Below are 24,178 nucleotides of genomic sequence, written 5' to 3' on the forward strand. Positions count from 1 at the left end.
AATCACATGCATCTTCAGCAGGAGAAACCACTGACACAAACAGAAAACTGAGCTGTACCCGCCCCTTTCCCCAGTGTATCGGGGCCTCAGTGGCCAGAACGGCAGCTGCTGAGGCCCCGATCTGCCGCTTTTCAGGCTGTGGGGAAGCGGCAAAACGCCGCTTCCCCGCAGCCTGAAAAGGGGTGTCCCTGGGGCTTCAAGCCCCAAGGACACCCTGCGGCGGCGGGGAGGAGGAGAAAGGGGCCGCTTGGCCCCTTTCTCCTTTGGTCCGCTGGGCGCAGCCGTGTGAAGGCTGCGCCCAGCGGACCAAACCAGGAAGGAGCTCCGAAACTGAGCTCCTTCCTGCTCCACGCTAAGGGCACACTAAGCGCCCTGGTGCGGAGCGAGGACAGCACTTCCGCGCCGCCCCGCATAGAGGTGGCACGGTCGTGACGTCCTCATGGCAACGGCCGTGTGGAACGGCCGCCATTTTGTGCGTGCGGAGCGTGCACTAGGGTTAGGGGGGTGCGGAAGCACCGCCCCTTTCTAACCCTAGTGCGCGCTCCACACACACAAAACGGCCTGTTTGTAACGGGCCTCAATTTCCTTGCATAGTTTATTTTCCTCTTCATCCCCCTTTATAGATTTTTTTTAATTTTATTTTTATTTGGTTTTTCTTTTCTTTACATCCTTATTTTAAGTTTGGTTAGAACTGGAGATGAACTCAAAGACTGGAATATGCACTCTTAGACCTCCCAAAACATATCTTGCAAAGAGAAACCAATGTTTCTTCTTGTTTGCCTCAAACACTGGAATCCTGAGTGAGCTTTGCCTGGCACTATACTCATCCATCCTAACTCCCAGAAGTAAAGAATATGATTAGTCTTCCAGCAAGTCTTTCTGCCTTGCCCGCTCCTCCTGTGCACCCAATTCCCAAGCATCACAGACTGGCTGCATTTCTACTAATGTCATGCAGTCTGATTTCCATTCTTGAATTGTTCCTCACATTGAGGCTTGAGGACTGTTTGTGTCTATTCTCTACTTTATATATAACATATGCTAAGGCTATAATTTGGTAAGTGTCTTTCATACCAAAAGGCAGGGTCCAAACTGAGTAAAGTAAAACACTACAGTACTTTATGCAACAGAATGACTTAGATTACTTGTCCAAGCATCCAGTTCTACAAAATCTACATACAAAATTACACTGTGCCAATGTAATGCTGTATGAGGAATAAACCTCTGCTTGCCATTAGGAATACTACAGAATTTCATTGATCACCTCTTCTTGCAGCAATGCCTCCCAAGCTGATTCTTCTGATAAAACAAGATTGCATCAGATTTGGGCAGCAGAACTGGGTTTACAAGCATTCACTTTTGCATTCATCAGTAATATGCAGGAAAAGCCTCTGAGATCATCTCTGCTTTTACATTGTTTTCCTCATGCAGGGAAGAAGAGTAGCCACGTATTTCATGCATGCTTAACCTTTGGAAGAATGAGCTTGACCTGCAGTGTCTAGAAGAGCTTTCACATTAACAGAAGCATAAAGCACAAGGAGAATGCCATTTCAGCAGTTCATATGGATATGGATGGATTCATCTTCCCAGCTGCTTGCCCAGCACATACTGTGTAATTTGCATACAGCCCATGAACATTGGATTTATATGTACTCACTTGCTTTGGGCAGGATCCCAAGACCCACACCTTGAAAGAAAACCACAAGTGCTGAGCATATAATATTCAACTGGTTACTATAGCACCCACCCACTCCAGGTTTAATATTAGAACTATTTTTCACACTGAAACTGAAATAGTACAAAATATGGGCCTGCTGTAATTGTTGTTAGATTATGTGTCACCCTGATAAGATGTAACAAATATTTTCCTACCCAGCAAGGCCCGTTTCTCTGTGGTTAATGGATGGAGAAACTTCTCATAGTCTGCAGGCAATCGGTCGTAAAAACTTCGCTTTGAAGATTAATGCAATAAGTGCAGCACTTCTGGAAAATGGGCAGAGCTGAATTAAAATAATGCAGCAATTTTTTTCAAATTTAATAACAAACCTTAACCAAGATGGGATTTTCTCCTCACTTTCTTGATCACTCTGCCTCCCATATATAAGAACATTCTTATTTTGTTTATTGATTTTAAATGAAAGTTACAGCTTGGTGCTGTTATATTTTCAATTGAACATTTTATCAGTTATATGATAGCCATTTTCCTGGGCAATGCTTTGACACCAATAATTCTGATGGGCATCACTTAATAGACCAGATAAACATTCAAGCATCATTTAGCATTCAAGGATTTTTATGCCTTTGTATCATTGGTTTGCACCACCCCCCGGCATCTTTTAGCTGTTAATTATCCAGAGAAGGAAGAAAGGTGGTGTTTTCACAGTATTCCATAACAAGAAAAGAAAAAAGATAAAATTTGAATTAAATACGTTTTACCAGAGATAAGACCAATTTTGATTAGTATCTGAAGCATTAGCATCTGGTTGTATGCTGCAGTTGAAGTGGGGGCTGAGCATCTTCCACCTTAAGTGTACCTTCCAATAAATGTGTAGCTCTCATTTTAAACCAGAAATATTTCAGTCCTCTATCTCACAAAAAATGTCAACATACAGATTCCCAATGATGAAAAGCAAAGTGATGGTAGGTCACTCCCACTGTCTGTTCTTCGAGATGCAGCTTTGGGTAAAGAAAGGTAATGGAAAGCACAACCCCTCACCCATGAGCAGTACCAAGGATGAAATTCAGGTAGTCTTCAAGATGTTGTTGGAGACCTAGCTAGCATTGCTGATGGTAAGGCATGCCGGGAATTGCAGTCTACTAAACATCTGGAGGACCATATGATTGTCACTCTTAGCGTAGACTTTATAGGGGCAACTTTTGTGCACTTAAGTCACCATTGGCCAGTTTGTAACTTACAAGGCAGGGCAGATACATTTTGGAAAAGCAATTTTGCATGCCCCCAGCTGCCCTATTTATTTTCCACATCATTTCAAGGTGATTACTTTCAAAGCCCTTAACGGCGTGAGGTCCAAAATATCTAAAATTACTTGCTATATTAGGGAATTACAGTTCCCTAATATCTGAAAGGAAGGTTCTCCTCTGAATCCTGAATATGATCAAGAGGTACACTAGTTGCGACTGCACCCAAACTGTGGGACCTCCCTTCCCAGGTATTTATTTGGCTTTTAATTTACCTGGTTAGAATTTCATCTTTATTTTTAGTTGCTGTTTACCTGCTGCTTTACCGTTCTTATTTTGTTTTTAAAATATTTGATTTTAAATGGTGTAAACTGTCCAGAGCAATCTTCTTTTTGGGGGAAGCTAGGCACTGATTATTGTGAAATGAAGGATTAGTGTTTTTCACGGTTTCTTTGAACATGCAAACAGTTCTGAGAACACAACTGTGTAAATGGAGAGCATTAAAGCACCATTTTCAATAAATCAGTTTCTATCAATTTCATTTCAAATTTCTGGCATACTTTTTAAAAAGTGTGAATTATCAATACCAATATATGACAAGCTGATATTTTTAAAACCCTTCAAATTCAGAAAGGAGTGATGTAGATCAGCATTGACATATATTTTATTCAAAATAAATACTCTTCAATGCACTGAAATTCTTTTAGAAAGGGAATACAGTTTAAAAAGAGGGAGACTGATGTTCCATTTACTCTCACTATTGTTCATAACAATTTTGATTTCCTGCCATTTAGCTTTACATATAAGAGGAAGGATCAGAGGCAAATGCCTTAATCATAAGAAACAATTAGAGCTATAAGGCAAGCCATTATATTTTACTTTAAAACAAAGTATTAGGGCATTAAGAAATTAAGTCAGAAACACCCCTTTGGAAATGTTAATTGCATAATGTGTTTTACAATCCCTTGACCTGATATTTCCGGCAATGGTATAATATGTGTATACTCTGAAGTTTAGAGTAGATTGTATATGCAAAACCTTGCAATTACTTTACAAATGATAATTGATATTTATCATTTTATAGTATTTTAAGTTTTCATAGAGCTGAAATTTTAATATAATTAATGTAAGGACTATATTAGTGAATGACAATTATAGTTACAATTATGGATAAGGATACACACAGGGTTCAGAAATGCTTGCTTTCAACTCAATTCAAAAACTGCCCAAAGTTTTTCTTAAGTACATGTAATGTTCTGTGTGTGTGTGTGGGTGTGTATTGTGTGTCTTCAAGTCATTACTGACTTTTGGCGACTCTAATGTAAACCTATCACAGGGTTTTCTTGGCAAGATTTTTCAGAGGGGGTTTGCCATTGCCATCCTCTGAGGATGAGAGTGTGACTTGCCCAAGATCACCCAGTGGGGTTCCATGTCCAAGCAGGGATTCGAACTCTGATTTTCAGAGTTGTATTTCAATGGTCAAACCACTATGCCAGGCTGGCTCCCAAAACAAATCCATGTTGTTGTTGTATGTTTTCAAGTAGTTTCTGACCTAAGGCAAACTTAAAGTGAACCTATCATGGGATTTTCCTGGCAGGATTTGTTTAGAAGTTTGCCATTGCATTCCTTTGAGGTTGAGAACTCGTGACTTGCCCAAGGTCACCTGGTAGGTTTCATGGCTAAGCTAGGAACCAAACGCTGGTCTCCAGAATTGTAGTCCAATGTTTAAACCACAACGCCATGCATGCTGACTACCAGTTACGAGTTTGAAACACATATCTGCTATCGTGCTACAAAACAGCTCTCTTTTAATGTAAAGTTGGTAGCATAAAACATTAATTGAATTGCACAGAAGTGTATTAAAACTGCATTTCGGGTTAACCCATAAATGTGATTTATTTATGTAAAGCATTTGACGCTTACTAGGTTCTGCAAGCCACTTTCTACCTGACTCACACTGAGGAGGATGAGAGGATTGAACTAAATCCCCCATTATCCATTCCATCCCAGCATCACTTGCTATCCTACTGCAGGTCCCACTCTAGCATCTCCTCCTCCTCCTCCTCTGCAACATCATTGCTTGACATGTACCTCTACTGCAAAAATACCACAAGTAACACTTCAGTTTTGAATCTAGAACGTTAAAAAGCAGGCAATAATATATCTTTACCAAATTATTCTCAACAAAACTTTCTCATTAGTCAGATCTCTTTAAACAAACAAGCCAAACAATAAACACCTTCTTAATCAATTTTAATACAAAATCTAAAAGTATAGACTATTACCTGCTCAGTTCTGAGCAATTTAGCAATCAAATCTGAAAGATACAAAGGTATGCCAATATGCATCCACTTGAAAGAGGCACCCAAGATAACAAACACTAGGATGCTACAGGCAAAGATATCACTGGTTTCATTTCAATAATGGAGCAACAAAGAAGATTCGACATCCTGGAAAAAAGACACTCAGGAGCTTTTCAGGTCCAATGCAAGTTAACATCTGTCTTAGCTGTTTCTTTGAAGCACTTGGATTAAGTTAATAGGAGGCTCTGAAAACTACAAAGGTGAATAAACTTCTTCACTTCATATATTTCTCCTGCTGATCAGCCAGGATTTTAGCTGAGGATTTGGCATCGTAGAAGAGTTCATTTATTTCTTCAACATGTTCCTTTTCTATGCTCTCTTTTCCATTTATCTTTGCTAGCAGATTTGCTGGGGTGAGTAACTGCACAGCATACCTATGGTCAAATTATAAGAGTAATGTGTCATATTAATAAACAAACTAGAACACAGAAAGCACAACAAAAGAGCACATATAGATATTTTTCATTATGAATATATAAATATGGTCTCCAGAACTGCCTAGTGCATTTTGTAATTGGGAAAGTTAAATATTTAGACCAAGTGCCAAATATCTATTTAAGGCACACAGAAAGGCTTGAATTTTTGTACTTCAACCAGAGAAGCAACCTCCAGTGCAATGTGAGTTTCAAAAGCAGTATGTGATGTGGTAGGGGAAGCTTGTCTGTGAAATAGAACATCAGAATCAGTGTGGCGGAACGGTAATATTTGCATCATTTTTTATTACAGTATTTGCACCAGTCCTCTAAGCGACATTAACTAGAACTTACCTGCATGGTACATGATTGCCTTGCATAGATTTACAGGACTTAAGAGTTTATGCTAGAAATGTTCTAATCTTAATGGAGACACATCTCAAGACACTCAAAAATGTTATTTTACCAATGAGTATATTGAAATGTCTCTTGTTTCTTCCGCAAATTGCAGTGGATGTTCCTTTTTTGCTTCTTTTACAGAAAGATTTAGCATTTAACCAGAATAGCCTAATTTACTGAACATGTCCATTTGCCAAATAGTAAGAAGCACTGTAGAAAGCTTAAGGGAACCTCAACTCGGTTCACTAACTGAATGATCAATAATTTCTACAAAGCATTTTCACTCTTATTATTCTATCAAAATATGCGTATGTTTGTGAATTTTGTGCATTAATTATAGTAAAAACTCAACCACTTTCAATGCAGAAGCTGAGGCAGAAAGAAGGCAATTGGTGCATCTTGCCAGCACAGAGAGGAAGAAAAACAATGAGGGTATAGTGACTATGAAGGAAGTAAGGAATTGGAGAAATAGGCTGCTCAGAACCAGAAGATTTTGTATGTCTTCCCTCACCTCACTGCTGTATAACTCTGGAAACAGTATAACCAGTAGCATAGGACATCAACAGGATTCTGTCCTGATTCTATCATTGATGTGGATGAAATATTTTATAAGAAATGCAGGATCTTTTGTTGGTTATTCTATAGTTGCATGCCCACATTCCTGTTTTCTACAAAAAACAATCACAGTTACAATATCATAAACCCCATGCTTACCTTAATGTTGTTTTGGTGCCAATTTCCCCAAGATGATTCAATGCCTCTTCACTAATATTAATACTCTCTGTCTGGGCTCGAAGTTTTATGATCTTGTGAAAACAACAACAACAACAGAAAAATATATTTGTAACCATTTCTATTTTTACACTGCTTTTCTTATAACTGAGTGCATAGTATGTGATGATGCGGGGATACAAAATCTAGTTTAAACCAAATTTATTTTAATTTCTATTTTCATTGAATACAGTTTAGAATAGGAACATAGCCAGTGGCTCCCATGGCTAGAGAAAGGAGAATATTTGAGAACATTGATTAAAAACCCCTTTACTCCCCCAAATGACAGGGGCTTGTACATGATCTGAAATAGAAAATCAATGACTAGTTGTACCCCACCTGAAATATTGTACAACATAATTCCCTTGGAAAGTTACAACAGTCCTTTTGCTGTTCAATTCCATACCAGATGTTTCAGCCTCTTGACAAATACGATGGAAAAATAAATAAATAAAGCCTATAAGGTTCACCTGCCCCACAAAACCACTCAGATAAATCTAATCTATCAAGAACAGTCTCCAGCTTGTACCAGTTTGAAGATCTTTGTAAACTTGAAGAAGAAGATATCACCAATAAGCTTGAGCATACAGAGCTGTAACAAAAGTGGCACTAGGCTCTCTGCAGTCCGTATTACCAGCTGAGTGATAAGGGGCAGACTGGATAATGATGTTGCGTTGTAGTGTTAAGATAACTCTGGAACTGCGAGTCTCATATAATACAGGTATTTTTCACTTTGGCAGCTTTGTAAACAAGATATCAAGAAGCACTCGTTTAAATTAAAGCCATAAAAATGCACCACAGGAATCAGTGTATGGAAAAGAGGAAGGGGTGGATGAGAATACAATTGGGGCTTGACATAGTAGCATTGGGTTATTTATTTTTTAACAAAAAAGAACATTACAATTTTAAGTTGCTGTTGGAATACTCAAGGTTGAGTGTAAGATTATGATTAAGAAATCTTATACGCTGGCTATCTTTTTTTTCTTTTTCATATAGCTGGCATCCAATCCCAAGTTCCCATCAAATGCCATGGCTGTGATCCAAAGAACTACATATCCTAATTGGCTTTGGATCTGTCTACAAAGCCAGATGATAAGCTCAGGAAAGTTTTAAAAATAGTTAATGATTAGAAATCAGACATTTATACAGGCTGTCTGAATACATCTGAACTGAAACTGCTCTTTAAAAATGACTGATGCAAAATTTGAAGCCTTAAGAAGGGTGTCTGTGTCTGTGTGTCTTTCTAGTACATATGTTTTGTGTGTGGGGGGAAAAAACAGATAAAGACGCTGTATCCACCTGCTAAATCTAATGTAATCTCTGTACAGTAAAATGTTAACTTTGTAACATAATCAGCAGAATATGTTATCGCTCTTTCAGGTCCAAGTACAAGAAGTATCAATATGAACGACAAGAGTCATGCACTTAGTAATTTATAAAGCAGGTGTTGTATACTGCAGTTTAAAAAATTATGTGTATCTAGTGGTGGGAACTGCCTCTGGGAAATCTAAGTCCAATTTTCCCTGTACACAAGATTCTTCAGAACTGTGAGGGGCAATTCTCCCACCCACATATTGAATGGGCCAGGGTAATCTGGCCAAATGCACAGCCAAGTCTGGAAGGGGTCTGCATTGTTTTTAAAAGAACATATGCCTCTGATAATACATCCAAATTAGCATTCTATCAAAAGCAATGGAGGATTGAAAGGAAAGCAGCACTCATATTCTTGAATTGGCACCAGGATGATTCAAGTCCACTGTTTTTGACCCAGCAAGTGATAGTGTGTGGAAGTATCTTTCTTTAGCTGGACAAGGTATGGAGAAATGGGGAAAATCTTTCTCTTTATCCTGCTCCTTCTCTTCTACTGCCACTTCTTTTGGAACCGATAAATTGCCGGATTGGGGCCATGGTGTGCGGTTGCTGATGCCCCAATCCAGTGCTCAAAGGGGCGGTGGAAGGCCACTCCTTTGGGGCCATCTGTTTAGCCCCTTGAATACATTTGGGCTATGTTATCTAAACTTTGCCCAACTGAAATTTAGCAGTGTATGACACTGTGAGTAAAACTTGAGATTTCTACTCCTAAATCAACAAGATGGTTAGAAAAATGTGCCAAGATTTTCTACCTATAACACACTTTTAAGAAGCTGGAAACAATACTATTCCAACTCTTCCTTGCTGAGAAAGTAATTAAGTGGGCAAGGCCTTCTATTTAAAGCAAGCAAACAAACAAACAAACAGGAAGGAGGCCCACTGTCACTGAAGTACTAAATGCTACTATATATCCCACTTAATGCAGGAGTTTGTGCTTCTATGAAAACAATATGGGAGTGATTTCTTTTGCTGGTGACTATTCAGTTGATCACCAGTCCAAACTGTTTCAGAAGTTGACAGTTCATAAAAATTTAGCAGTGTATATGGAAAGCTGAAGGGTGGGTCCAATATGCCACACAATTTGTGATAATATACCCAATTCAAAGCCAAGTAACTTGAAATAATATAGCACTATCTTTCCCTATCCTTTGTGCCTCTGAAAGAGCAAGTCATAAAGTCAGGGACAGTGAAGTAGCCTTTGCTGAACCTTCAGGATTTCTGAGAATGGCACAACTTTTGAAGGCTCTTTTTATGCTAATATACAGATTAAATCACATTGTACATTTTATCCTCTGGCTGCCTCAACTGTAATCTGCATGAAGGTACTACAGCCATCTTGTCAGGAACACAAAAACATCCCAGGCATATGAAACATAAGAAACTCTCCTCATGCTGAAGGAAATGAGGCTTTGCTTTAAAGTTTATATTCAATAAATGCCTCTGCTTCACCTTGGCACTCATCCAGCAGCCGAGACTATTATCTGGTGACAATGCTTTTCCACCATTGACGCTATCTCCTAAATAATACAAAGAATTGACATGATAAACCGTAACAGTTCCTGTATGGTGTCAATCTATAGCCCTGAGAAACTAATGAGAGGGGATTTGTGAAAAGATGCCTCATTATAGCACCAAGGATTATAATCAATGCACTATGCACCAAGATGGGCCTGGGTCTCACAAGAAATTCCTGGAAATTTAGGAAATGTTATATTTCATGCCGGAAAGTTGTTAATGCTAAAAATTCAATTGGGAAGTGCAAAAACACCAGCAAATCTGGTCCTTCTGTAGCAAGTAGATGAATATAAAAATGCAGGTATGAAGAACACAGTACAGGCAGACCCTGTAAAACATGAGCTCATAGTACACACTTAGTTATACGCAACCAAAAAATATGGTCCTCCAGTGTGAATCTATGGTATGCTTCTGTTGGAAGTAGACCATGGAGTTTCACTGGAACATCTAGAGATTCCTAGAGAGAACACCTTTCTATGTATTTCTAGGTCCTACAGCACCCACTCCATGGTCAATATACCACAGACTCATACTGGAGGGCCTAGAAAATGCTTGAAATTGTTACATGAAATTGTTTATTTCATGTAAATCGGAATGCATGGAAATTAACATGAAGCAGTTGACCTCATACTCAGTGGCATTCTTGGGGGGTGCAGCCTGTATCAGGTAACACTCTAGAAGAGGGGTGACACCTGGTCAGGCCCTTCTGGCTTACTTCAGTGGCAGAGGAGTCCTCATAGGAGATAGACCTGATTACCCCTCTGGTGGCTTTGCCATGGTGGCACAGGCTTCTTCATAAGGAGATCTGCTACAGCAGCAAAAGAGAGGGCTAACTGTCTCTGTGGTGGTTTTGCTGCAGCAGCATTGGCATCCTCACGAAGAGAGCCATGTGCGCCCCTTTTGGCCACCCACCCTCACACCAGGTGACACCTGGGGTAGGGACATCAGTGCTTGTACTGATTCTGTTAGTAACTTTTCTGCAGACAAATGGGATTTTTGGCTATGGAAGTTTTAGAAGAGTGTTTAACTACTGTGTGTTGTAGAGCTGTTAGGATCTGGGGGATGTTACATGTTTTATTTTTGCCTTAAGTCATTTCAGTGTGCTATCTCAAGAGGCGAGAAAGTGACACTTAATTTAATAAATTGTAACTTAATGAAACAGCCATGGCTTTCACAATTTCTAAGCAGCACATGCAGATGCATTTACAATAAAGAAAAAAGTTTCAGTATACAGGGTGCAACCTTTGTCCAAGAAAGAGACTTGCTGTTGTAAATTTTAGTCTAGAGTACATGAGACATAAAAATATTACTAAAAAACAAATCTTGCAAGCAGTCTTGTTAATAGCAAAAAGCCAGTTCCATTTCACACCTGTTAATTCCACCTCACACAATTGTAGAGGTATTTGCCACTGCCCCAATTTTACACAAATAAAAATTACCTGTTTCATTTCTTGTGGTGTATATAACATGGTTCTAATTATCATCACTCTGTCCAGAAGATCCAGTGGTATACCATGAGGGGAAATGATATCTTCTGTACCTCTAAAATGGTATAAAGAGAAAGTTTAGGTTTTTATACAGCATAGGGTGGGCGGGGGGGGGGGGGGGGAAGAGTTTCCCACTAACATTTAGAGCACATAAAAGAAACAGGTGGTGATGGCTCCTGGCACACATTCCAAGTAAATCCTGCCCCCATCCCTCATACTCTCTCTCTCTACTGGAAAGGTTTATATTCCACTGAAGAGTTAGTTCAAAAATCTGGATTCAAGTTACTGAACAAGACTGCTGAAATAATCTGTCATGACAAGGTATCTTAATTTACAGTTTTAGTGCAAATATTGTGAACCATTTGCCTGATGAATGTGCCTGTCTCCCACCCCATCAGAACATCTTATCTATGTAAAACAAGAAAATGATTTCAGAAAATTTCTGTTCTCCATTAGAGGGCACTCGAGCTTCATCTGAAACTATTTCTCATTTCAGGTGACTAAAAAAACATGATTCTACTGGAGGCAGGAAGCCAGAGCACTTGACAAGAAAATATTATAACTTTAATTTCATTTCTTTCACACACACACCCCAATTAAATTGTAGAGGCACCCTTTCCCAATAAACAGAATGAGTATATCTTTGCCCCACCACAATGACACACATGCAAGAGTATCTTCACAGGTGAGCCATGGCAAATTAAAGTCTACAAGGGATTCCACTATATGGGCCCAACATATTTTGGAAAAGCATAATCAAATTTCAGTTTGGTAGAAATTGAAATAAATAAGACAGGCTACAACTCTACTGATAACATGGGGGAAGACAGGGAAAGAAATCACTTTTGACATGTCCTGGCAAGCAGGACATGTGCCATTGATGTGCCGATGCAATTCTTTTAGTCTGAAGACCAAGTATTACCTCAAAACAAGAGACTACTATTTAGTTTTGTAAAGTCCACCTTTAAATATCACAGTCTTAACAACAGAAAAGGCAGACCAAAAATGGAACACAGACAATACAATGTAGATTTTTTATGGTGTGACAGCTGCTAAGCCCTTACACAAAATATCTGGGTAGAACAAATCATAATTCGTAACTTTAAAAATCCCAAGGATTATAGCATACGTTATAGTGTGGGGATGGATGCCAGAGAGTGCTAAAAATATCTTAATAACATTACTCAAGACTATTTCTGGGGGAAGAAAAGCAAAACAAGTGTAGACCAAGAATGCAGATGGAGAGGGGGAAATCTGGGAGAAAAAACAGACTCTCTTCCAGAAAACTCACTAATTCTTGATCATCACAATGTGAAATATGTTCCCCTTGCAGTGAAGCCCTTAAGCAGCCCTGCAGTAACAGATATGGTTGTGACCCATCAAGATTATTATCACAGGTGTATCAGCACCAGGGATAAAATGCTTTGGAAGATCATAGCTCTTTGTGCTGAAGCAGCTAACACTGAGGCTTATTGGAAGACGAAAACTGTGCAGGACTAAGCTTTAAGCACTGTACCTGATTACACAGTTCCCTCGGTTAGAAGCAAAGATGACAATCGGAGCAATAGAAGATTCCAGTGCTCGGTGCAAATATGTGAAGCACTCAATATCCAGCATGTGAACCTCATCCACGAAGAGCACACCAGGGACTAACTCTGCAATACCTTGATCAATGTATTTATTCACCACTTTGTTGATCTCTCCTCGAAGCTTGTCTAATAGAGGAATAATCTTCAAATTAGTAACCTTCCCAAATGATTTTTTTTTTAAATAAAAACTCAAACATGACTGATAATGGGGGAATGTCCCTTTTGCAATCTTATCAATACCTTCCAAGCTCTCCCTCAAAGTTCAAATCTAACATACAAGAAAATTATTATTATTATTATTATTATTATTATTATTATTATTATTATGCTTTATTTATATAACACTGTAGATTTACATAATGCTGTACATACAATCAGTAAAATAGATAAAAAATAAACCCACCCATGGCATACATTCTACAAAATAATAGGATAATACATATAAAATAATACATAATAATACAGGACAGGGTTCAATGAAATTTTAGCTCTTTGAAAATGGAAGAGACTGAGATAATTATATTTCACAATTATGGACTCCAGTTGATTACTGTCCCGATTCTTTGTTTTTGGACAAGCAATCATTCTAATGGACTGAGTTTTCCCACTTCCAATTTTTAAAAATTCATTTTTAAAAGAAGGTTACTTGTTGACTCAATGCTATGATGAAGTTTCCAACATAGAAATGAAAATTTCAACTAGTGAATTTTTATGCCAGTTGCCTGCCATACTGCCGCTTCTGGCCCTTCATAATGCCTCCTTTAAAAAATGGTGGCAGCTCTTTTTTGGCTTCCCTGTTGCAGCAGAGAGCAGGCTCTTTCGGCACAGATTTTGGGGCAAAACAGACCACCCCGAAGGGGAGGCTTGAGGCAGCCCTGACAAAGTCAGATTGGGGCCATGATAGCCACATGCTGTAGCCCCAATCTGCCATGGAACCACCTGAGAAAGGAGAGGTTTTTTAACTGCTCCTTTTCTCGGCTGTGGATATACAGTATAGCCTTTAGTGGCTCTTCTGCAGCCCTGCAGCAGCTTTCCAGCATGTTGGGGGCTTGTGGCATGTAACTGCCGTGCCCCCAAGATGCCCAGAAGTCAGCTTCCAGGAGGCTTCTGAGTGTAAGGCGTCAAAACGCTGGGCTCTGAAGCTGCCTGGATGGCAGCACAAAGGGGAGGTCTGTTTCACCCCTTTGTTCTGAGAGACTGAAAATTTAGTCCTTGCCAGGAGAGCCTAAAAAGAAGCAACAGCCCCCACCTGCCACCACTCTTCCATGCCAAGAAGCCACCACAGCCATTTTCCTGCCCAGGCATTCAACAAGGCACAAACAATGGGAGAGGAGTTTGGTGGTTCTTTTAGGTTCTCCCAGGATGGACTAAATTCTGTCCTTTTACCACTCTACTCAGAGAAAAGGATGATTCCTTTTTCTTTATAAGAGCTAATATTGTACCTTACCTTTTATCAAAAAAAGAATCATCTCCTTCTCTGAGAAGAGTGGTGAAAGCCCTTTTTGAATTCCTGGGTGGGAAAATGGTGGCCAGAGGTGACTGGCTCCCTGAGGTGGTGCTGCTGCTTTTGCCTCTCCGTGGAATGGATCTGAGGGGCCCTGGTCTCAGCCCCAAGTTTTATCCTCCATTTATTCACAGATCATATCATCATCCATAATTTTGCCCCTCCCCACCCCAAATCTGCTCTCAACTTATGCATGAAGTCAACTTATACACAAATATATATGGTAATACTTCAGTGGAATACCTTAGGAGACCCTTTGCTGTTGGCCACTTTGGACGTTGGCAATAACTCAAGATATTCCACAATCCCATCACTGCTAGTTCACTCCAGGTTTTAGTCCAAACTTAAAGTCACTGCTCACAGTGCTGAATCTAGGCTAAGGTTCAGCACCATGGGCAGCCTCTTTAAAAGTCTGAACTTTGCCCCACTGACTTGGAAGCCATCCACTGCCTCTGGTCCACACTCCCACTATGACTGCTGCATTAGACCCTTAGTCAGTCTACTGAAAACAACAACACTTTCTTCCAAAGCCTATCTACTTTTGTAGCATTGGATAATACAACTTCTGCACATTTTGATCACTCTTTCTTTTGCCTTTTTTTTTTAAACACAGAGACAATCTTATGCACTTTAATAAACCAAGGGCCTGAGCAGACAGATCAAAATAAAGCTGCTTCGGGTCACTTTGGAGATATGTTGTTTAAATGACACATGCATCCTAAGAGGCCAGAAGCTGTGCCAAAGCTGCGCTCCAGTCCTTAGGTCTGAAGCGTGGCTTTGGTGTAGTTTCTGGCCTCTTAGGATGCATGCACCATTTAGACAGCATACCTCCAAAGTGACTCAAAGCAGCTTTATTTTGGCCTGTTTGAGCCCCAATTTACATAGAAGTACTGCAATAATATGAAAAGTTAGCAGTTTGTACCTGTGATTTCAGTCTTTTTAGGCTTCATCAGTTGTCCCATCATGGAAAGTATATCCTGCCCACCCTACACAAAAATAGAAACAACCTAGGAAATTAATATATTTTTTTAACAAAACATATCAAAGTTGTGTAGCATACAGAAGAGTTAATAAGAATATAAACTAGCAGAAAGGTTCACTTCAGATATTCAATAATATCTAGCATTCCAGTAATGTACACTTATCTTAGAACTGCTACTCAGTTTCCTCATTCTACCACTCTGGCATTCTACATATTTTTCAGAAGTGTCAAAGTCGGTATATATGTATCTACTCATCCATGTGCACTTGGGAAATAAATGATGCAGTTGTGTTTTGCTTAGGAGCCAATTAAATTATATCTACAGCCAGCTGGGTTTCTCAAAAACAAATCATGACAGACTATTTTTTTCTCTTTTTTAAAAGGATTAACAAATTGATAGACCAAGGGAATGTTGTAGGTATGCTTTATCTTGATTTCAGTAATGCCTCTGCAAAGATCCTCTATGATATTCTTGCAGACAAATTGAGAAAATGTGGACTAAACAATGCTATTGCTAGGTTACTTTGTAACTGGTGGGCTGAGCAAACCCTAAGAGTGCTCATCAATGGTTTCTCTTCAACCTAGAGAGAAATACTACTTAAGTGTCACACGGTCCTGTCCTAGGGCCAGCACTGTCCAACATCTCTATGTTGATTTGAATGAAAGAAAAAAGGGAGTACACATCTGGAGCCAGTGTAGTATAATGGTTTGAGCTATGATTCTGTATGACTATGTATGACTATGTATGACATAGTATGACTATGATTCTGGAGACCAGAGTTTAAATTCCCCCTCGGCCATAGAAACCCACTGGGTGACCCTGATCAAGTCACACACTCTCAGCCTCAGAAAAACCTGTGAGAAGTTCACCTTAGAGTTGCCGTAAGTTGGAAATGACTTGAAGGCACACAACAACAACATTATCATCTGATTTATAGATTACATTAAATCTGAAGGAGTAATTAACACCCGAAAGGATGAAATAATGATTCAAAAGGACCTTAACACATTAAAGAGTTGGGCCAGAACAAAATTAACTTCAGTAAGGATAAATGTAAGGTATATTTATGCAGGAAAAATGAAATGTACAAATCAGGTTGGGTAACACCTGTAGAACATGTGAAAAGGATTTAAGAGTCTTGATAGACTACAAGCTAAATATGAAGCAACACTGTGAGGTGCCTACAAAAAAGCCAATACTAGACTGTTTCCATGTCAAGGCAAGTAACAGTACCACTCCAATCCACTTTGAACAGACCTCTCATGGAATACAGTATCCTATTCTTATTTCAAGAAGGATATTAACTAGCAGGAACTTGTCCCAAGGAGGGCAACCAAAATGGTGAAAAGTCTTGAAACCAAGCCCTATTTTCTCAATGACTAAGAGAGCTGACTAACGTCCCGAACAGACAGGCCAAAATAAAGCTGCTTTGGGTCACTTTGGAGGTATGCTGTTTAAATGACACACATATCTGAAGAGGCCAGAAGCTGTGCCAAAGCTACACTCCAATCCTTAGAACTGGAGCATGGCTTTGGCACGTCTTCTGTCCTCTTAGGTTGCATGCACCATTTAAATAGAATACCTCCAAAGTGACCCGAAGCAGCTTTATTTTGGCCTGTCTGTTCGGGTCCTAGGTTTAGCTCGGAGAAGTGAAAGGTACTCTGTTGTTGTTACTATGTCTTCAAGTCATTTCTGACTTATGATCATAATGTGAACTTACCACAAGTTTTTCTTGGCAGAATTTGTTCAGAGGGCCCTTGCTTTCCTTTCAGGTCGAGAGAGTACAACTTGCCAAAGGTTACTCACTGGGTTTCCATGGCTGAGCAGTGTCTTAGTCCAACACTCAAACCACAATACCATGTTGGCTCTTTGTTTCTATGATAAGTATCTTTAAATATCTTATTTAAAAATCTTATTTTCTGCAGTTTCAGAGATTATGGAGTGAACCAATCAATTCAAACTAGAAGAAAATATATTCCACCTAAACATTAGGATGACTCTTTGCTGGTAAAAACTGTTTGACAGTGTAACAGACTAATACAAATGGCAGTGGACAACCGGTGTGTGTGTGTGCTTGAGAGATAATAAACAAAAAGTTAAATAAATACATTTCTTTAAATAAAGTTGCAGAGCTAACTTGCAAAGTTGAGAGACTTTTAGTTAGTGACAAATAATCATAAAGCACTGGCCAAATGGAAATTCTTTGGACTTGATTCATTATTGGTACCAAATTTAAGAATTTGTATCAATGAGAAGCAGGGCTTATTCATGAAACTGCTGTTGACTTGGCCTTCATATCAACCCTTTGTCAGGAAATGTTAGCACAAACTCATTAGAGGTCCCTTACACTATCTACATACTCATAACCAACAGCCAACTGCCTTCAACTAATTGAAAAATAGTTTACGTATCTGCCTAGGATTTTTGGAGTGCTCTATATTCCAGATCTTTATTACAGAATCAGTTTGTGTTAGGAATCCCCTGCAGAACCTACCTCAATGTTATTTGTGTGCCTGTGGTATTTTTCAAATCCACCCTTTTCCAAAATTAATTTACCTCATAAATTTGGCATGCTCAGTTGGAAACACCGACAGGTTTTTGGACCTGAGCAAAAAAGTTACTCTAGTGCAGGGGTAGGCAACCTTTTTGAGCCGGGGGCCGGGTTGCTGTCCCTCAGATAACTGGGGGGCCGAAGCCAATAAATAAATATTTTTTAAAAAAATAAAATACAAATTAAATAAATAAATAAACCGGGACAAATGTAGGACAAAATTTTCAAATGGTGGACACTTTTTTAAAAAAACGGAGGACACGTGAAAAAATTTGCTGATTTAAACAAAAATGTTAATATAAATGCATGTTTCTGAGGCTTCTATAGACAATTGCCCCCCTTGCACACCCTTGCCCGCCTCCTCCTGATAGGCCAAAGGCCCCACACCCTCACTCGAGAGGCCAAAGGCTCCAGCGGCAATCAGCGGCAGGACCGGGCTGGGGCCGGTCCCAAGGCCTTGCCGGGCCGCATCCGGCCCGTGGGCCGTAGGTTGCCTACCCCTGCTCCAGTGAAAACCTTTTTTAAAAGTTTTTTTTTACTAAGTTCATAACAGGAACAAGCTTCTTTTAATATTCCAGGTTTTTGATTAATCTTCCCCAGAAAAACTGTATGGTCAATTATCAGAGATCACAGGAATTCAAAATATCTGAAGGACAAAAGTTTGGGAAGGATTTTTGGAGGACTTTGAGCTTCTGAAAGCCTGACCTAGAAAACCAATAGTGGAGCACCAGTTTGTTGTAGCAACATGGCACCTGCCCTAAAGGTGTTTCCACAAGGAGGTAATTATCTATTAAGAATTCAACATACAGTATTCCATCAGCACAGGTCAATACCTGGGGCCTGGCATTGGCCACATCCAGGTCATGAAGAGTGACATCCTGGATAATTTCTTTCTTCTTGTGCACATCACCCTTTGGTAAGGGAACATACTCTTCTGCCTCAAGGTCAAATTCTGTTGCATAGGTGTCACACCTACCTTGTCTCTGTGGAGAAGAATTTGGAAATCAAATACACTTTATTTATAGTTAGTGTTATTGCCAATACTCAGAATGACATACAACTGATAAACAAAGGTCTTGTTTTACAATTACGATCATGATAGGTTTTAGCTGACAGTTCTGAAAATGCTTTGCTTGTCCTTGGAAAATGAATGGCTGATCAAGCCATGAAATCCTACTAAAAGCACCTGGTATTTTCTTTATTCTTTCAAATGCACAAAATTCTTGCTAAAGGACAAATCCAGATTAGTTAGAGATTGGAGAAACTGTCCCAGACTCCTCTGGACACGGATGATTTATTGTTTGATACAAAATATTATGCTCACCCATTTAACACCAAGTATCTCTCTACATTACATTTTAAATCAGATATGAAGTGCATGTTAACTAATGCAGCTTTTCTTTCTAGATGCATATATCTTATGGCAAAAATACTAGGCTGATAAAGATTAAAGCCTCTATGCGTTTCTTATGAGAGTGACTAATATTGTTTCAATTCTTCTCTATATATCCCACATAAACACATGCAGACTAACTTACAGCATGAAGTTAAAATACTAAAATGAATGAGATTACATTTAATGCTGCTGCAACTGGAGTTCCCATACTAGATGACCTTACTTGTGAATCAATCACCCCTCCTTGGAGGTGGCATTTACCTCTTTGCCTGGGAAGAAAAAAAAATCACAATTTTTCTTGTCTTAGCTTTTTTAGAAGGGAATGTTCAGGTTAAGGTGACACAGAACTTTGGCCAAAGAAGATGGGAGGCCTTGTCAAAAGGCACACTATGTCAGATGTGCAACTGCTTTCACTGCTTTACCTTGACAGCTCCACTGTTTGCTTCAATGTAAATCACATCACCAGCTTCAACTCTTTCCTTCTGCAGACTTTCAAAGATGCTGGGGTCCAACTAGAATCCCAGAGATTTAAAAAAGAAAAAAAAAAAAGACACATAAAGCAAGAATGACAGAATGAGAGCTTCCCATTAAGATGCTGCAGTCCAGGAAAGAAGAACTGAGGGTGTAGGGAATTAAATTTTCACTGTTCGAGAGCAGTAACGTGTACTGTGTACCTCAGTCTACAGACACATTCAGAAGACATGCTAGTCATTCTTCCTTTCTGTCTTTCAATTACAACATTATTTTTTGTGAACATTTTATGCCAAAATGTAGACATCTAAGTATGCATCAGAAGAAAGCCACACTTAGATTTTTATTTAGATATGTGTTACTTCCGAAAGGGCAATGTTGTTATTCGTTGATGGCTAAAATTCTTCATTTTCTAGAACGTATATGAATTAAGTGATATCAAAGCACAATTATAAGACTTTCCTCCCTGGGTTCCAATTATACCTTCCCATTAAGTACAAAAACATCTTATGAAAGAAAAATATGTTTTAAAACAAGTAAGACTAGAACAGGAATTTTTAAAAGTCAAAGGTCTATTTGTTGAGTTCTACTTGATGAGTACCAATTGAACATCATCTGCTTCTATGTTTTTGGATGACAAGAGTTTGTAAATTGGTACTGTAATATTTATTAAAAGTGAATGTTAGCTAGAAACTACAACCCCCTCTACTCTCTCATCCATCCAGTTTTAGTAAGCACAAAGACCTATGTCTGCTGGAATTTTGTAATCTCTTTGACATTGTTTTGCTTTGCTTCATCCTTTAGATCCTTTGCTATATGCCCCTAAATTTTACCAACTTATCCATGGGTCATAGCAAAATCCATAATTTTGGCCCCAAAACTTGCTCTCAATTTATAGTCGAGTATATATGGTACTTCCCCAATGACACAGAAGCTTCCATTTGTTATTGTGACACAGGGCCTGTAATCATCCATTTCCCAGTTCTCTTTACTCAGAAGGTTAGGAAGCACCAAGGGTCTGAAGAATGTGGAAGAGAAATAATCATTCTTACCTTCAACTGTTTGGTTCCTTTTGCAGTTTTGAGTCCAATAATAACATGACTAATGGTTTTGCCATATCCTCCCATTGGGTTCTCAGTTTCACAAGGAGTTAATTCTGTGACTTCACCTTCATAAACTTCTTTGGTTTCTTTAATCCTCAACCCTATAAAACATTGATTATTCAAACTATGCAAACTTCCATTATACTTACGTATTATACTGACAGTTACTGATGTGTAAAGTCATCTTTGGTGCAAAACACTGCAGAAATAATCCAGTTTGATCCCGCTTTAATGCCCTGTCTCAATGCTAGGGAATTCTGGGAATTGTAGTTTTGTGAGATGTTTAGCCTTCTCTTTCAGAGTTCTGGTACTACAATAAACTACAATTCCCAGGATTCCTTAGCACTGAGACACAGCAGTCAAAGCGGTGTCAAACTATTAGGATTATTTCTGCATTGTGTTTTGGACCTCAGTCACTTAAAAAGAACACTTTCTTGTGGAAGACATAACAAACTGTAACAAATTTCAAAAACATAACTGACAATAATATATGGTCATTGTGTATATTAAACAGAGGAGAGGGTCATCTCTGTGGCTGCTCCCAGGTTTTGGAACTCTCTGCTAGGGAGTCCAAGATTCGTCCCTCTTTGGCTCTTAGAAACTGACTGCAAGGGTTCCTTGGAGAAGTGAGAGCCACCATGTGCATACTGGATCCTTGCTCTTTCTGGCTTCTGAAATCAGTTAGAAGGGGGACTGACCGAATGGGTCAAGGGAGTGGTGAATGCTTCACTGCAACAAGGCAATTTCCACCCTGCCTAAAGGAAGCTGTGGTGAAGCCGTTACTTAAAAAGACCTCCCTGGATCCTGCCATCCTTGATAACTATTGGCCAGTCTCTAATATTCCATTCTTGGGCAAGGTTCTGAAGCGAGTGGTGGCCTTCCAGCTCCAGGGATTTCTGGATGAAATGGATTATCTAGATCCATTTCAATCTGGCTTCAGGCCTGGCTATGGCACAGAGACAGCTTTGGCTTGGTGGAGGACACAAGGGAGAAACTTTTCAGTGACTGCTCCCACCCTGTGGAACTCCCTTCCATGGGAAACTAGGCTGGCCCTCTTAATGATGGCCTTTTGCCAGCAGACAAAGACATTTTTATTTAAACAGGCCTTTTAAAATCTTGCGGGCTTGGTTTTATTTGGGGATGAGGGGGATGGTTTTAGATTATTATTTTTAACTTTGTATGTTTAAAATTTTATATTTGTAATTTTAAAATATTTTTATGATTTTAATTGTACAATTTTAATTGATGTTTTAATGTGTTTTATATATGTTGTTAGCCACTTTGGGTCCCACTTTTGGAGAAAGGCTAGATGAAAATAAATAAATAAATAATTTTAATAATGGGCTCTTCTACTATTTTCTTCCTCTGGTTTTTAGAGACTTGTTTTAAATGGTTTTAATTTTATCAATAGCTTTATTGCTTAATTAATAATCTTTTTGTATGTTTTACTTATGTCTTCGTAACTGCCTTCATCTGTTTTGAAAACTGCTAAGCAGATCTAATTGCAAGCTTTCACCACAGTTTACAATGCAATCCCTGCCATGTACATTCTAGGGTTCCCAGGCACCCTATCCATTTTGGATGGGATGTTCTATATTTGGGGTTGGTAAAATCTGGTCCTGTGTTGAAATCTTACACGACACCAAAAAAATCCAAATCTTTTGATCTGATGAGAGTGAGCAGCATCTGTGCTCACAAAAAACTAACATCCATCATTTGGTATGTACAGAATACATACCAAATTCAGGACTGCGACTATGATTTCAGCTAAGTGCCTGCACAGTACTTGCTCTTCCTCCACTCCGCCAAGGATGAGCAACATGCTTGTTAAGTAAATGTCTCAGGATGGCTGGCCTGACATTGGCATGGGTTTTAGGATTTCTGTGAGATTTGAAATCTTATGGGAATCTGGAGATCTTGCAAGAGGCACTCTTCTCATGAGGAGTCTCACATGTTCCTGACCAGTCTTGAGCTGGCCCAGCAACTAGGGGAACAACTCCTGTATTTTTAACAATATGGGGCTTACTATCAGATAAAAGCAAATATGAACACATTCAAAATAAATACATCCATTTGCTTTGAGTAAAGAATTAATTTGGGGTCACTCCCCCCAAATGTAACACTTTGTAGGCAGAAATATACAAGACAGTAAAATAAAAGATAAAAATATAATGTACTTCCTTAGGGTAATTTTACCAGGCAAAACCCTTCCAAGGTCGTTGCCAACATATAAATTTGCTCTGCACTTTTCAGTACCACCAGTCATGACTGTCTGGGTTGCAGTGCTTTGTGGGGACATAGGTCCTTCCTTGGGAGTAGTTTTCAGAGGCTTTTCCGGGCAGACCCATTATTGAACTCCTGGCTTATTGAGTACCACAGGGCATGACTTTATCTCCTACATTTTTCTACATAAGGTCGGGGGCGCTCCAAAGGTTGAACTCTGAAGATTCATCAAGGTCTGTGATATATATGGAGAATAGTAACTCATTAACAAAGGTTTCTCTACCTCTGACTTTAAGTCATTGAAAAGCTATCATTTGGTAACGTGCAGTGAGCTTTCATCAAAATCCTAATTGACTCAACCATGAATAAAGATATGAATACCCAGGGGAAAAAAACCTGGAAAAATTTGGAAAAAAAAACCCTCCCCAAAAAATGGATTATGGAATATTTTCTTTTAAAATTATGAATAAAATACTTAAGACGAGGGGTTCATATATCTACTGACTCAAAATCATTTCTAAAAACTGCAGAAGAGGAAGTAAGACCATGCACAGTATCACATCATTACAATCCCTCACCTCGGGTTCTTTTTATGGAAACGTGTGTGTTATGCCTCTTTGACAATATAAGCACTTGGTTTAGGTGATCCTTACAGTTCAGGACCTTACAACTCCATTTATTGCAAAAACAAAACAAAAGAGAACAAAAAAAAAAAAAACCCAACATATTCTGAATGAACTATCCTTTTAATATATCAAACATGCTTATGTCAAAAACATGGGGCTCCCCTTAAAAACCACTTAGAACATCAAGTAGTGCAAAACGCTCCAGTGAGAATTCTGATGCAGCTGTGTGCTGGGAGGACCATCTGATGCACATATTATATCAGGTACACTGGCTGCTAGTTGTTCCTAATTAGAAGTCAAGGTACTGGTTAGTATTTATTATGCACTAGATAGCTTGGGACCTGGTTATCTCCTCCCATGTGAAACTATTACTCCTTTGAGTTCATCTCTTGATTCTGCATAGGTACCTCTTGCATGTGCCATTGCCTTCAGTTGGATTGTTGGTAGCAACATGCAAGAAGCCTTTTTAAGTAGCAAAACCCCATCTATGGAAACTC

The 24,178-nt window shown here is 39.1% G+C and overlaps 1 protein-coding gene across 1 annotated transcript in view; it reads right to left on the reverse strand.

Annotated features, from left to right (window-relative positions):
* Positions 1 to 4,694: 4,694 nt before the first annotated feature.
* The window catches only part of RUVBL1 (RuvB like AAA ATPase 1), a 29,549-nt gene continuing 10,065 nt past the window's right edge, over positions 4,695 to 24,178 (reverse strand). The window contains exons 4-11 of the mRNA XM_089521432.1: positions 20,782 to 20,933; positions 19,681 to 19,770; positions 18,696 to 18,845; positions 15,251 to 15,314; positions 12,752 to 12,950; positions 11,188 to 11,290; positions 6,806 to 6,897; positions 4,695 to 5,653 (exon numbers count right to left, since the gene is read on the reverse strand). Of these exons, the coding sequence (XP_089377558.1) occupies positions 5,494 to 5,653; positions 6,806 to 6,897; positions 11,188 to 11,290; positions 12,752 to 12,950; positions 15,251 to 15,314; positions 18,696 to 18,845; positions 19,681 to 19,770; positions 20,782 to 20,933 (1,010 nt within the window). The 3' untranslated portion in view covers positions 4,695 to 5,493. The remainder of the gene's footprint in view (positions 5,654 to 6,805; positions 6,898 to 11,187; positions 11,291 to 12,751; positions 12,951 to 15,250; positions 15,315 to 18,695; positions 18,846 to 19,680; positions 19,771 to 20,781; positions 20,934 to 24,178) is intronic.

Source organism: Sceloporus occidentalis, unplaced genomic scaffold, assembly GCF_023333645.1.
Source record: "Sceloporus occidentalis isolate IW3139 unplaced genomic scaffold, rSceOcc1.0.p SCAF_1, whole genome shotgun sequence".
NCBI classification, from domain to species: Eukaryota; Metazoa; Chordata; class Lepidosauria; order Squamata; family Phrynosomatidae; genus Sceloporus; species Sceloporus occidentalis.